The following is a 15277-nucleotide window of genomic DNA, read 5'->3' as shown; positions in this document are numbered from 1 at the left end:
TCCCTTCCCCCCGCCTCCCCACCGCGGCCTGGCTCTCCCGCGCTGCCCACCTGGGAGAAGGATGTGGGCTATGGAGGCGCGGAGCTGAGCCGGGCCGGGCCGAACTCTGCGCTGGGCGGAGCTGCGTTGAAAGGTCGGCGGCTGCTGCTGCTGCTGCCGCTGCCGCTGCTGCAGGGCGGGCAGCGCAAGGGAGGGGGAGGGGGTTCCGAGCGCCCAGCCCCCCGCAGCCCTGACTCCGCCCCTTTCGCCCTACTCCTTGCACACTCCTCCCTCCCATCCTCCTCCTCTCCATCCCTCCTCCATCCTTCTCCATCCTCCCTCCTCCCTCCTCCAGCCCCCTCCTCCCCGGCGGCGCATCTGTCTGGGCGTCCCTCCCTCCCCGGGTGCAGCCCCCGGCGGTGGTGGCGGTGGCGGCGCTGTCCGCTGCGGCTCCACTCGGTGGTGGGAAGACAGGCTGGGTCGCCCCCTCTCCGGAGGGGAAGGGAGGTAGAGGCAGGAACGGCGGCCGGGGACCTGGGGAGGGCAGGGCAGGCGCAGGTACCAGCCCCTAGCACGGACAGACAGACCCCACTCCTGGGGCCGCTTGGGCCCCCAGCAGGGTCCCACCTCTGCCGGCCCTGGAGGAGGTAAGTAAAGGGGAGCCGGCGGCTGCGGAGAGGAAGGATAGGGAACCCGGATCCCATCCGTACCTCTTCCTCCTTCCCCAAGATTCCCCAGCACCGTAACCACGGGGCCTGGCGCGACTCACAGCTTCCCGGAGGATGGGGGCTGGGGGCTGGGGGTGGGCCTGGCAGTGCGGGAGGGAAGGGGTTAATGCTCCCTGGGCGGGGGAGGATTAAAAGAGAGCGATCGGGGCTCTAGAGGCTGGGCCTCCCCTCCCCCTCGGGCCCTGGGTTGGGGACAGATGGGGGGAGGGGAGCATAGGACTGGATTGGGGAGGGGGCGAGATTTAGGAATGGAGGAGGGGCGAAGCTGGGCCCATCCGAGGGCTCTGAAACCACTGAAATGGAGAGGGAAAGGTTGAAACCGAGTGGGAGAGGTCAGCTCCAGCCCCTCCCCACCCTGCAATCCTCCGGATCTTCCCCCACCCCAACCTGCTTCTAGAACAGAGGGGGAGGGGCTGAGGCCAGGCTTGGCACCTGTGTGTATGTGTCTGTCTGTGAGTGTGGGAGCATTCGTGTGTGAGTGTGAATCTGTTCCTGTCTTAGCTTGTACATAGGTGGATGTATGTGTGCACGTGTGTGGGGATCAGATCCGTCTTATTCATGTATGCAATTTGGTACCCAGGTACTGGTGGTCTCAGAGGTATGTGTCCGCGCATCTGTGGGATTGTCTCTGAGTTATGTCATGGAGCCTGCTCTCCATCATAAGGAGAGTGGATGGCACTAAGGGTTACATGAGCCAGCGTGGGATGCAGACTAAAATCTGTGTGGTCTGTGGGTGTATTTAAGGCTGTGTGTATGCCTGCAACTGCGTGTGTGTGTATGTGTGTGTGTACAGTAGATGCAACCCTCCCACACTGACTTGGGAGAAGGACTTCAGGGTTTCTGGATGTTTGTCCAACCCAGAGCTAGAGGGAAACAGGACTTACAAAAGGTTGTTGGTCAATGACCCCTTAAGACTCCAGGGGCACACACAAGGTCCCAGTCTTGTGGTGGGATCTGAAAAATGGGATGAGGAGAATAGGGGCAAAATTCTAGTGTTACCAGTTGGTCAAGAGCATTTCCAAAGTGCTTACTATTTTCAGGACATTGTGCTGATCTCTGATGGAACAAAATGAGATTAAAAAAATAGCCATTGCCATGAGGGAGTGTTCATTCTAATGGGGGAGCAGGCATTGGAACCTTTGCTTCATACAAGATATGTAAAATGTAAGTGGTTGGTAATCTCCTAGGGCCATGCTGTGGAGAAGGTAAGGATTTGAAATGAGTCTTGAAGGAGCCATGGAAACCAAGGGGAGGTGAGAGGGAGAGAGCATTCCAGGCATTCCAGTACAAAGGCCCAAAGTCCAAAGATGGATTGTTGTATTTAAGGAATAACAACTGTAGCTGGATTGATGAGTGCATGAGGGGAAGAAAGCAGAGTGAAGAGACTGGAAAAGGTGGCAAGGAACCAGGTTGGGAAGGGCTTTAAATGCCAAAGCAAGAATTCTATATTTGATACTGTAGGAAGAGGGAGCCACAGAAACTCGTTAAGCAAGGGACTGACATGGCAGAACATACGATCTGGAGAAATCACCTTGGCAGCTGAGTGGAGCATAGATTGGAGTATTAATAATAATGAAGAGACTTCACATTCATAGAGAGCTTACTGGGTGCCAGGCACTGTGCTGGGCCCTTTCTAGTTATTATCTCATTTGAGGCAGGGAGAACAGTCAGAAGAGTCTTGTAGCCTAGTCAGAAGGTGGTGAAGGTCTACACCAAGGTAACTGTGTGAGTAGAAAAAAGGGGAAGGATACAAGAGATGTCATCAAAGTAGAAATGACAAGATTTGGCATCAGGTTGGCTATATGGAGTGAGTTGAGAATAATCATTGACCCTTGGTTACTAGGAAGATGGTGGTGCCTTCAACAATAAGGTGGGAAGAAGAGAGGCTACAAATGGAAAGATAATGAGCTCTGTTTTGGATGTACTGGGTTTAAGATGCCTATAGGACAACTTGAGTTCAAAAGCCAGCTGGTGGTATGGGACTAGAACTCAGAAGAAGAATTGGGTCTCAATATATAGAGCTGGGAATTATCTGCATTGAGAGTTATTTGAACCTATTGGCACTAAAGAGATCACCAAGTGAGAGTATATGGAGAAGAGGTCACCCAGGACAGAATCTTCGGGGATAGCCATGGTTAGTGGGCATGATCTAGATAAAAATCTAACAAAGAAGATTAAGAAGGAGCCGTCAAAGAGGTAGGAGGGAAACCAGGAGAGAAAACCTCTCCAGGAGAGTCTCCAGGAGAAGATGATGATAGGCAGTGTCAGATGTTGCAAAGAGGTCAAGAAGAATGAGGAATGAGAAAAGGCCAGGCATTAGGTTTGGCAATTACAAAGTCATTGGGAGCTTGAGAGAGAGCTGTGCCATTGAATGATGAGGTCGATGGGATGGCAGATTGCAGAGTTCAGGAGAGGGAGAAAGCGGACACACCTTGATTGGATCTGATGGGTTTTGGCTGAAATGTACTGACAGTTCATACTCTTCCCCTTCCAATCATGTTGGATGGGATTGTCTCATTTTTGTCCTGATGTCCAAAGTGCCAACATGAAGTAGGTGTTTATTAAATGTTTAATTGAATTTATACCAGAAATTAGTAGGACCTAACTGGGTTTGAATATAAGGACAGCACCACCCCTCAGAGGACCCTGGCCTCCAAATCTCCCACCTTCAATTCAGTTTCACATTTATTAAGCACCTACTGTGTGGGAGATCCTGTGCCACCTAGTTAGGGCAATAGAGAGATGGAAAGGACAAACCTTTGCCCTCGTTGGCATTATAATCTAGTAAGAGGAATTGGTTACAAACACGACTCATTATCTTGTGAAGGAAGCCAAGTGCTTGAAGGCAGGGCTTTCTGAGGATCAGAGGAAGGTAGGAGAGGAATCACAAGGGGTGCCAGGGAAGCTGGAGCTAGAGAGGAGAGGCATCCTTTTCAAGGCTTGGGCAGCTGGCTGGAAAGAATGGTTTCCTTGGAGTCAGGAAGACCTGAGATTGAACCTGCCTCAGGCACTTACCAGCTGCTTGACCCTGTTCAAGTCTCTATCTCTCTCAGACTCAGTTTCCTTTTCTATAAAACAGGAAAATAATATCACCTACCTCCGAGGATAGTTGCAAGGACCAAATAATTTAGAAACCATGTGAATTGGAGTTTATAGACCTTCCCTAACAATAGCCTAGCATTTATATAGTGTTTTAAGGTTTGCAAAACTCTAATGTACACATTTTCTCATTCAGTCCTTAAAACCATCTGGAGAGGTGAGTGCTGCTATAAAACCTTAAGGATACATATACATGTTGGCCATTGAGAGAATGAAGAATTTAAAATGTTGTCATTAATGAGCCAATGTCAACTTGTGTTGAAGCAGACAAACAGCTTTCTCTGTTGATATCTTCATAATATCAAGAGAAATCAAGGAAGACCAGCAGCATTTTGGGGGGATCACTTGTGGTGGAGGAGAGGTGCCCAGGACTGACAGGTGTAGGTGGAAATGGGATGGGATGGGCATGCCTGGAACCTGAATCTCACAAGATTATGGTTCCATTGGAGTCAGCTTAGAGGGAGGTCTCTAGTAGAGCACCCAAGTAATCTGATACAGCCTTAAGTTTTTTCATTTTACTTTTGTATCAAAAACTTAAATAAAGACATGGAAGGCATGCTTATCAAACTTATCAAGAGGGAAGGAATAGATAACATACTGGGTGACTGGAAGACTCCAAAGAGATCTCTTCTGTCCAATCATTCAGTCTAGAGTGACAGGACAGATCTAATGAGATTCATTTGAATAAAGCCCAACGTAAAATTCTGCACTGGGTTCAAGAAATCACTTTCACAAATTCAAGTTTCATAGGATCCCAGGTTTACAGCTGACGTGATGTGGAGAGGGTGGCAGGGATTTAAAGATCATCTGATCTAATCTCATTTTACAAATGAGGAACCTAAGAGTAAGGGACCCAGGTCCCTTAAGCTCCATAAACCCACCAAGAAGAGATTGGAACTCAGGTTCACTGAATACACAGTTAGGACTTTTTCCAAACACCAAGCTATCTCCCAAATAGAAGACCCTGGCAGCCAAAAGAGCTAATGGCCTCTTCAGCTTCATTCACAGACGTTTGTTGGGGTGGTGCAGTGAGTAGAACACTGGACCTGGAGTCAGGAAGACTCATCTTCCTGAGTTCAAATCCAGCCTCAGACACTTCCTAGCTGTGGGAGCCTGGACAAGTCACTTAAACCTATTTGCCTCAGTTTCCTCATCCATAAAATGAGCTGGAGAAGGAAATGGCCAACCACTCCAATATCTCTGCCAAGAACATTGAAAATAGGCTCACAAAGAGTTGGACACGACTAAGAGAACTTAACCACAATAAAAACCAAAACACATAATAATGATAATATAAATATATATTGATAATAATGAGGTTGAGAAAGGGAAAGCAGCTCAGTGGCAAAATGTATGGAACACTAGGGCCTGGAGTCAGGAAGTTGTTGTTGCTCAGTTGTATCTGACTCTTCATGACCCCATTTGGTGTTTTCTTGGCAAAGATACTGAGGTGATCTGCCATTTCCTTCTCTGGCTTATTTTACAGATGAGGAAACTGAGGCAAACATCCACAGGGCCACCTAACTGCCTCCTCAGAGGCAGGAAGACCCGAGTTCAAATGTGGCCTTAGACACTTACTAGTATGTGACATTGGCAAAGCCACTTAACTTCTGTTTGCCTCGGTTTCCCAATATGTAAAATGGGGATGATAATATCACCCCTCAACATTGTTGTGAGGATAAAATGAGATCATATTTGTATATATTTGTATGTCTCATAGCTCAGTGCATGGCACTTGGTAGATGCTTAATAAATGCTTGCTTCCTTCCTTCCTACTCTGTGTCAGGCACTGTGCTTATCCCTGTGGTTACAAAGAAAGGCAAAGATAGTACCTCCTTCCAAGGAATCTGTATTCTAATGGGGGAGATGTACAAATGAGTACATATGAAACAAGCTACGTATGAGATAAATAGGTGATCATTAAAAGAGAGGAGCTGCTGGAATGAAGAGGGGTTGGGGAAGACAGCTACCACTCTATCCACTAGATTTACTGCCTACAACTGTGCCCCATCCCCCAAAAAAACCCTATTCACCCAAAGCTCCTGTTCATGTGTTGACCAGGAGGGGAACGGGAAGTCAAAGAAGGGGAACTGGGAGCATAATAGGTTGAGTTGATGTGCACAGCATAATGAAATTAGGAAGAGGTGGAGCATTTGAAGGCTAAGGGCTACTGAACGACAAGACCAAACAACTGGGAAGAAATCTATGATGGCATCACGAAATGTGGCTCTTTCACAAGAAAGACTAACCTGGGAAATCAGAGCAAGCACCTGTTAAGAGGGTACTGATTGATTAATTGATTTCTGTTGGGTAGAATCAACTGTTACTCAAAACCATGGAAATATCTTTGCCCCAAATTAACAAAGGACCGTGTGGTACAGTGAGAAGTACCTTGGCTTTGAAGTGAGAGGACCTGGGTTCAAATCCCAGCTGTGAGACTGCCTGAGTGGCTGTGGGCAAGTTGACTCACTTCCATGGGCCTCAGTTTCCTCATCTCTATAATGGGGGAGTGGACTTCTTGGGAAATGGTTTCTGAGGTACCTTCTCACTCCAGCTCTGTGATCTTCCTCTCCATCAAGAATTCTCTGTCTTTCTTGGTCCCTGTCCCTTCATATCTCTATTTATAGCCCTCACTGCCTCTGCCCCAACCACCATGTATCTTCCCTGTGACCCCTCTATGTATCTGCCTCTGTAGGTCTCAGACAATGTATCTTGGTCTCTCTTGCTTCTGTGTTCCTACCTGCTTGGGACATCTGTCTCTCCATTCCTTCCTTTCTCCTCTCAGCTGATCTCAGACAGCTGTGCCTTCTGGGGAGATGTGTAAAATCCTGACCAAAATATCCTGAAGGATGATTCATAGTCATTCACCATCCATCCATCTTTCAGAAAAGGGGAGGGCAAGTTCAAATTTGTTCTGCCTGGTCTCAGAGGGCAGAACCAGAAGCAATGGGTGGAAGGGACCAATTTGGGCTCACTGTGAGGAAAACAATCCAAGTAACTGACATAGAGTGGAGGGGGGCTTCTTCTCCATGGAGGTCTTTAGGCAGGTTGGTTGGTTAGAGTAGGGATTCCTTTGGTGTCTAGATTGGATGAGTTATGGCTGAGGTCCTAGCTGAGTCTCATTTTCTGTGATTCTGGATGAGCTGGGGTCCTAGGCACTCACTCCTGGACTCACTCTTTGGACTCATCCTGTTGCTTGCCCCCCATGGGTACCTTCTCTCCCCACCATGGAGCTCCCCTTTGTGTATCCTCTTCACCCATTAGAATGGAATGCCCTTTAGGGCAAGGACAGACTTGCTTTCATGTATTTGTAGCCACAGTGCCTAATGCAGAATAAGTAAATCTTCTGTCTAGTAAGTGAATCCTCTCTCCATCTAGGAACCTCTTGGGATCATACAGTTAGAGCAGGAAGGAATCTTAGAGGTCAATGAGAAGAACCTACTCATTTTATAGATGGGTAAACTGATGCCCCAAAAGGTTGAGATGACTTGCCCAAGGCACAAGTAGCACATCTGGTATTCAGAAGACTCCAAATCTAGTCTTCTTTCCTTTACACCTCATCTTATTAACAAGCACTCATTAAGCACCTACTGTGTGCCCTATGCTAGGCAAGGTGATTGTTGTTGAATCATATCAGTCATGTCCACCTCTTCCTGATCCCACGGGGTTTTCTTGGCAAAGATACCAGAGCAGTTTGCCATTTCCTTCTCGAGCTCACTTTACAGATGAGGAAAATGAGGCAAACAGGGTTAAATGACTTACCCAGGGTCACACAGCTAATAAGTGTCAGCAGCTGGATTTGAACTCATAAAAATGAGTCTTCTCTATCTGCGTCTACTTCACTATCTAGGCAAGATCACTCCTCCAAATGTCTGAGTACTTTCATAATGACAGGACCTATGTCCAGGCAGAGGAGGGCATCCCTGGGACCACTTGGGAGCCAGACCACCAACACACAAATGTGTTTCAGTATCTGGGAGCTCCCTCTCTTCCCTGATAAGTTCCATTTGGGTTTCATGGAGCAAATGAGATGGCAGTCAGAAAATGTCTAGGAAACTAGATAGCCCAAGGAGAAGATACACACACACACACACACACACGCACGCACGCATGCATGCATACACACATACCTCACTATCCAATAACCATGTTCTTGAACAGTTTCATATACACTAAATATTTATCATTTGAATCCTGGCCTTTAGAGAGTGCCCTGTGTGTTCAATCTTTAGCCAATGAGGATTTATTAAGCACCTTCCAGACGAGGTACTGAGGGCTGAGGATACAAAGTCAAAAACAGTCACTTTTTAATTGCTTCCTGGGAATGAAGTGAAGTTTAAATGGGGCATAGTATTTGCCTCTTTAGCGGTTGGTCTAGTCAGGAGCTAAGGCACAAACTGTAACATTTGACATTATGTACGAAGCATGTCAGAGGCATACAAAAGAGACTACTCTGCAAGGGTTTGGGGTGGGATGTGCTTACCAGCAGGGGAAAATCAGGGAGAACTTCCTGGAGGAGGACTTTAAAGAATGGGTGTTTCAAGGGGAAGGAGAAGACAACAAACTTGTATTAAGTGCCTACTATGTGCTAGGCGCTGTGATACGCCCTTTACATTTATTACTTCATTTGATTTAGTGAGTGAAGAGAGGGAGGGAAGGCATTCCCTGCATTGGGAGCTGTATGGGTAAAGAAGTGGAATAACAACGAATGAAAGTTTATGGGGTGACCGAGTCACCAATGATTGTTGGTCAGAAGAGAGCAACGTGACCAGATCTCATAGCAGATAGATTTGGAAGTGACTTTCTAGGTGAGATGTCCTTAAACTGAAAAAGGTGAATTGGGGGGGGTGGGGCGGTTCAAATACTTTGATTTTTTTTATTTCAATATAATTGGTTTCCTTTGTAATCCTATAGATTTTACTTTATGCATTTACAAACATTATTCTGAGAAAGTCCATCGGCTTCACCGGACCACCAAAAGGCTAAGGATTCGCTGGTTTAGATCATCTAGGCGCAGTTAAGGGAGTACCATAGTGCATACATAGAGTGCTGGGCGTAGCTCAGGAAGACTCATCTGCTGGCAAGCCACTTAACCCTGCCTCACTTTCCTCATCTATAAAATGAGCTAGAGAGGGAAATGGCAAGTAATCCAGTATCTTTGCCAAGAAAACCCCCAATTGAGGTCATGAAAAGCTAGAACACGACTGAAACAACTGAACAAAAGATGGTCTGCTTTACCCTGTTTGTTTTACAAATGAGGAAACTGAGGCCCAGTGGAGTAAAACAGAAGTAGGATTTGAACTCAGCTTCTTTGACTCCAAATCCATCCATTTTTCTACTGAAATATGAGTCTGGCAGTGGCAAGGTGAAGGATGGAGTGGAGGGGAAAGAGGGTGATGTCAGGGAGACCTGGAAGGAGACCCTCATCATAACCCGGGCAGATCTGTTCCTCATGGCCCCGTAGGGCGGGATTAGAGAGCACTGGATGGGAGTCACCGGAAGCTCACCATTTGCTGCTCTCCAACAATAGAACTGGCCCAGTTACCGAGTTCCCTTGTCACTGAAGGTGTTGATTCTGTGGAGGATGTTGTCCCCAGCTGTCCCTGTGCCTAGAATGCATTCCCAAATTTCCTCCCCCAGTGGGAATCTGAGGTCATCCTTTCAGGGCCAAGTTCAGCTGACAGCCCGCTGGAGGGGCAGGCTTGGTTAGGCCAGTTCTTGGTGCACCCCACCCCCATTACTGAGTATTGTAAAAGTCTGCAACCCGCAATGATTCTGCTGGGAGCAAAACGTCTCCTTGCTGGAGGAGTTTGTATTTTTGCGTTTATATCCCAGCTCCCGATGCACACAGCACAGGACTCCTCTCCCCTTTGCACCCATCGCTCCTTGTCTTGGATTTTAGTTTTTTCTTTATTAGTTGGTTGGTTGTTGGTGTGCCATTTGTATCACCTAGTGGAATGTAAGCTCTTTGGATAGGGACTATTTCTGTTTGTGTCTTTGGTGCCTAGCCCTGTGCCTCAAACACAATTTGTTCAGTAGCCTTTGTGACCCCATTTGAGGTTTTCTTGGCAAAGATACTGGAGTGGTTTGCTATTTTCTCCTCCAACTCATTTTACAGATGACGAAACAGACAAACAAGGTTAAATGACTTGCCCAGGATCACACAGCTAATAAGTGTTGGAGACTGGATTTGAATTCAGAACCTCCTGATTCCAGAGCTGGTGCTGTCTGCACTATGGTGCCACCTAGTAGCCCCTCAAGCACAGTAGGTGTTTGTCTCTTGGATCAGCATTCAGAGGAAGGAGGAGAGGTCGATGACTCAGCAGGTGTCATGGGCTGGGCATTGAAGGATGGGTAGGGTTTGCTTGAGCAGAAGAGAGGAGGAAGGGGCTTTCAATGAAAAGAAAGAAGAGGCGGGCCTCTTTGAGGAGGCTCTGAATGGTCTGGCTTAAGGAAAACAAAGGCTTTGGCGAGCTCAGTTGTTGGAAATAAAGGTGGAGCTGTAAGTTTGGGCTAGGTCGTGAAGATCCTTGAATGCCAAACTAAAGAATGTGATCCTGGTCTAATGGGTAATGGTGAGCCACAAGGAAATTTTTTGTCATAGGAGTTATATGATAAAACATATAACTGATTTTCACGTAGCACATTAAAATTTATAAAGCCCTTTATTATACAGGTTCTCACCTGATCCTCTCCATAATTGTATGGGGAGGCTTAGCAGGTAACATGCATCGGGAAGACCTGAGTTTGAGTCCTGTCTCACAAACTCACTATCTGAGTGATCCTGAGAAATCATTGAACTCTCTTAACCTCAGTTTCCTCATCTGTAAAATGGTAATAATTATGCATCACCTCCCAGGGTCCTCATGAGACTCGGTGACACCCTTTATGCTTGAAGTGCCATTTGAAGATTAGCTGTGATTATCATCTCCATTTTACAGATAAGGTCCCGAAGAAAGGCGGTAGTTTCAGTAGGAATAGGGAGGTCTGTGGAGTGACAGGACTTGGGTTTGAATCCTACTTGTCTGCTCCCTGTAGGACCCTGGGCAAGTCCCTTTGCCTCTCTGTGCCTTGGTTTCCTCATCTGTAAAATGAAGAGGTTAGACCCAATAGCCTCTAACATTGCTTCTGTAGCTGTGCTCCTTTCAAAGAAAAGAGTGGAGGCAGGAATCAAAGATGACAAGCTCAAGGCTGGGAATGAGGAGAATGTAGAAAGTCATCGAGGAGAGTTTGTTGGGGGAGGAGGGGTCCTTCAGAAAACCCCACGGTAGCCTTCAGAGGGGTCTTCAAGGTCATCTAATTCAGACTCTCCATTGTGCCAAGGGAAAACTGAGGCCCAGAGAGGGTGATACACACAACCTCTCAGTAAAGGGAGTATGGCCTAAGGACTCCCAGTCAGTGATATTTCCACCTCAACTCACTCCTACTCCTTGAGGAAGAGTTTGGCTTTAGAAAATGATCCAGCGTCTTCTTTCTCAGGGGCAAAATGTTCAGAAATATGGGCCCAGAGATGAGGGCAAGAGATGGGGAGTTGGGAGTCATCTGTATGGAGGATGGAACAATAAGCTCAGACATTGACAATAATAACTGATCCTTACACAAAAGTTAAATGTTTGCACTACTATGTCTCTGTAGGATATAATATATAATTTTATATAATTGTATAATATAATGTATACATACACACATATATGTATGTGCATATTGCGTTCCCATCATGGAGCAGCATCCTAGCATTGAGGATATGGATAGGGGATGAGAGAGAGAGAGGAGCTGACGGAGGAGGTGGAGAAGGCTTAGTCAGAGAGCTGGGAGGAGAACCAGGACCTTGTAGCCAAAGGAAAAGACAACGTCAGGAAGGAGGCATTGGTTGCCAGTTGCAACAGGTCAGTGCTACAGATGGGCAGAGGATGAAGACTGAGAAAGGGCCCTTGGATGAAGAGATGGTTAATGAATGACCTTGCAAAAAGTGGGCTGAGAAAGCCAGACTGCAGGGTAGGGAGTGGCACAGAGAGGAAGCAATTCTCAACCACAATGGCGCAGAGGTTTCCCAGGGTATGGGGCAAGGAGGCAGGAAGGGAGAGGAAGAAAGGAGGTGGAATGGGACAGGGAGGATGCTGAGGGTGGAAGCCAGTGCTTTGAGGGGCGTGGGGTAGGGGAGGCACAAGCCCATGTGCTGGAGGCCGAGGTGGAGGGGGATCTTGGGGTGCTGCCTTCAGGAGCCTTGGGAGGACAGATTGGGCTTCTGTGCTTAGGTGCTGGCTCCCCTGGGGAGTGGGGGAAGGGAAACCCTTAGTGGGAAGAAAAGGGTTTCTGTAAGCTTTAAGGTGGAATAGTGGGATGCAGATGTGGAAGGAGAGCTAGATTTGGAGTCAGAGAGCCTGGGTTCAAATCCTGGTTCTTGCTCATTCATTTGTGGTCTTGGACAAGTCTCTGGACCTCAGTTTCCGCAGTTGTAAAATGAGGGAGTTGGTGAGGGACTAGAGGACCACAGAAGTCTCTAGGCACTCCAGATCCTTGGCATCAGGACTGGAGAACTGGTCTTGGAAGCAGGAAAACCTGGATTCAAATCCTACCTCAGATACTTCTAGCACTATGACATTGGACAAGTCACTATCTCTCAGTCTGTTTCCTCATCTGTAAAACTGGGATAATAATGGCACCTCCTTAACAAGGTAATATGCAGAAAGACTTTCAAGAATTTGATGTATGGATAGAGTGGCCACCTAAGAGTTTGTCAGGATCTCTTCCCAAGGGCCCCGGCCTGGAGCCTCCTCCATTGTCTGGGGCCTGAGGGCGGGGCTGTTATCTCCCCTTGGGAAGGAGCCTGCAGGGTCCCACAGAGGGACTCTCCTATTGGGTCTTCCTGGAGCAGGGATGATGGGGGATCCCCTGATTTGCTGGAGGGAACACTTCCCATCTCCCTGCCACATCCCTTTCCTCCTTCCTTTGAAAGGAGAAATGCTTCAGGTTGAGGTGTGCAAAAACTGCTTCTCAGAGGAAATGACTCAGGAAGGAGCCTTGTGCCTCTGTCAGCCCCATTTAGATGAGTAGAGAGAAAGGGGGAGACAGGAACTCTGCTAACCCTGGTCTCTTCTCTTCCAGCATCTCCCTGCAGTTTACCTAATGCCCCGCACCTGTCTGGCACTTCCTGGTGAGGCTCCTCCACAGCTGGCCATGACCTTGCCCTGAGTCAGCCCCGCCCCTGTGGCTGACGGGGCGGGGCTGCTGGGCACAGGGGCTCCCCTTGGGAGAGTCAGGGTCATGGCCTCGCTAGACCTGCCTTATCGCTGCCCCCGTTGTGGGGAGCACAAGCGTTTCCGGAGTCTTTCCTCTCTTCGCGCTCACCTGGAGTACAGCCACACTTACGAGACCCTCTACATCCTCTCTAAGACTAACAGCATTTGTGACGCAGCTGCCGCTGCTGCTGCTGCCGTCTTCCCCCTGGCACCCGATCCCACCGCCATGTTGGCCGTGCCTGGTGCCCGCCGGGATGTCTTTGAGAGCACATCCTTCCAAGGCAAAGAGCAGGGGGTGGGACCCCCAGCCCAGGCCGCTCACCACCTGCACCACCACCACCACCACCCACCTCTCGCCCGATTCCCAGGAGACCTGGTGCCCGCAGGAGTCTCCTGTGAGGACCTAGGGGAGCCCAGCCTCGTGCCCACCACAACCCGCTATGCCCTGAGGGAGATCGAGATCCCACTAGGCGAACTGTTTGCCCGGAAATCAGTGGCCTCTTCAGCATCATCCACGCCACCCCCTGGCTCTGGCCCAGGTCCTGGTCCCAGCCAAGCTTCGGCCTCCCCAGCCTCTCCCTCCCCAGCTGACATGGCCTATGAAGAAGGCCTGGCCCGACTAAAGATCCGGGCCCTAGAGAAACTGGAAGTGGACAAGCGGCTAGAACGTCTGAGTGAGGAGGTGGAGCAAAAGATCGCAGGGCAGGTGGGCCGGCTGCAGGCCGAGCTGGAGAGGAAGGCGGCTGAGCTAGAGAAGGCCCGGCAGGAGAGCGCCCGGCTGGGTCGCGAGAAGGAGGAGCTGGAGGAGCGGGCCACGGAGCTCTCCCGCCAGGTAGATGTCAGTGTGGAGCTGCTGGCCTCTCTCAAGCAGGATTTGGTGCGCAAGGAGCAGGAGCTGACCAGGAAGCAACAGTGAGTGAGCCTAGCCCGATGGTGTGCATGCATGTGCCTGGGGGACTGCATGGGCCCCATGCCTCCCCAGAGGGCTGGAGCTAGTGAGATGGACAGGAGAGGTGATCAGTCTGTACTGCGCTAAGGTGGGGGAACAGGCAAAAAAACCCAAAAACAGTCTCTGCGTGTAAGTTCCCCCCAGTCCAGCAGGAAGAGATAACAGTCCAGTCTCTAGGTACACGCAAGATATAAATGGCACAGCTGGGTGGTCATCCAGGGAAGACATAAGCAGATCTCTTATAGAGCATGGGAGATAAGAAAGGGTGATGTTCTGGAAAGAGAGCTGGCTTCAGATCCTGCCTCTGACATTCTGGGTGTGCTGCTCTCAAGATGCCATAAGGCCATACATTGCCATGGAGTTTCCTTGGCAGGGAGAAATTCTGATCTGGACTGAACAGCAAATCTTTCTCCAAGGTTCAAGAAATTGATTTCACAAATACAGGATAGGGGAGGAGTGAGATCCCAAGTGATGCCTTAGGGGACAAGGATGGGAGCCAGAAGTAGCTCGGTGCCTTCCGTACCCTGCAGGGAGGTGGTTCAAATTGACCAGTTCCTGAAGGAGACGGCTGCCCGGGAGGCCAATGCCAAGGTGCGCCTGCAGCAATTCATTGAGGAGCTCCTGGACCGTGCAGACCGCGCCGAGAAGCAGCTCCAGATTATCAGCAGCAGCTGCGGCACCACCCCCAGTGCTAGCCTGGGCAGGAGCAGCGTGCCTGGTACCAAGGGCACCAGTAGAATGGTGAGTGCCCTGCCACATCCCAGATTCCCAGGAGGGGGCATCAGAAATATTCTGTGAATGGACTTTCATTCCATCCTTACAAGAATGGGCACCCAGCCAGCACCCCCTAAAGTCCCCCAAGACCTGGATGTCCAGTGATACCTGGAATTTCACCATTTAAGCTTAAGCATTGTGTTAAATATTATCCTCAACTTCTAAAATACCAGGCTCCCCAAGAGAAGGAAGAAACAAAATAATAATAGCTAGTATTTTTATAGTGTTTCAAGGTTTATCTCCATTTTACAGCTGAGGAAACTGAGGCTAGGAGAGGGATCACACAGTCAGTCTGGGGGGCAGGTCTTGAGCCTGGCTCTGAGGCCAGCTCCTCAGCCATTACACACACTACCCTTCGGGAAGTTAGAGCATTTCAGCATCATTTTGTAGTTTGTAACTTCTCCCACAGCCCGATGGGAGGCTGGCATCTTCCTCCCATCACTGGCTGGCACCTCCAGTACCTCCGTGGGTGGCAAAGGTTCTGCCAGCCTGGAAAGGCTTCAGAGGCA

General features: G+C 49.0%; 1 protein-coding gene across 2 annotated transcripts in view; it reads left to right on the top strand.

Moving 5' to 3' along the window:
- Nucleotides 1-312: 312 nt before the first annotated feature.
- FBXO41 (F-box protein 41) overlaps nucleotides 313-15277 on the top strand; it is a 46142-nt gene continuing 31177 nt past the window's right edge. For both annotated transcript variants that reach the window (XM_072628813.1, XM_072628748.1), the window contains exons 1-3: nucleotides 313-626; nucleotides 12912-13957; nucleotides 14525-14735. In XM_072628813.1, coding sequence (XP_072484914.1) covers nucleotides 13071-13957; nucleotides 14525-14735 — 1098 coding nt within the window. In that variant the 5' untranslated portion in view covers nucleotides 313-626; nucleotides 12912-13070. The remainder of the gene's footprint in view (nucleotides 627-12911; nucleotides 13958-14524; nucleotides 14736-15277) is intronic.

The sequence above is a fragment of the Notamacropus eugenii genome, chromosome 1 (assembly GCF_028372415.1).
Source record: "Notamacropus eugenii isolate mMacEug1 chromosome 1, mMacEug1.pri_v2, whole genome shotgun sequence".
Classification (NCBI taxonomy): Eukaryota; Metazoa; Chordata; class Mammalia; order Diprotodontia; family Macropodidae; genus Notamacropus; species Notamacropus eugenii.
Note: the sequence above shows the minus strand (reverse complement) of the source record. Positions and strands in the feature narration are given on the sequence as shown.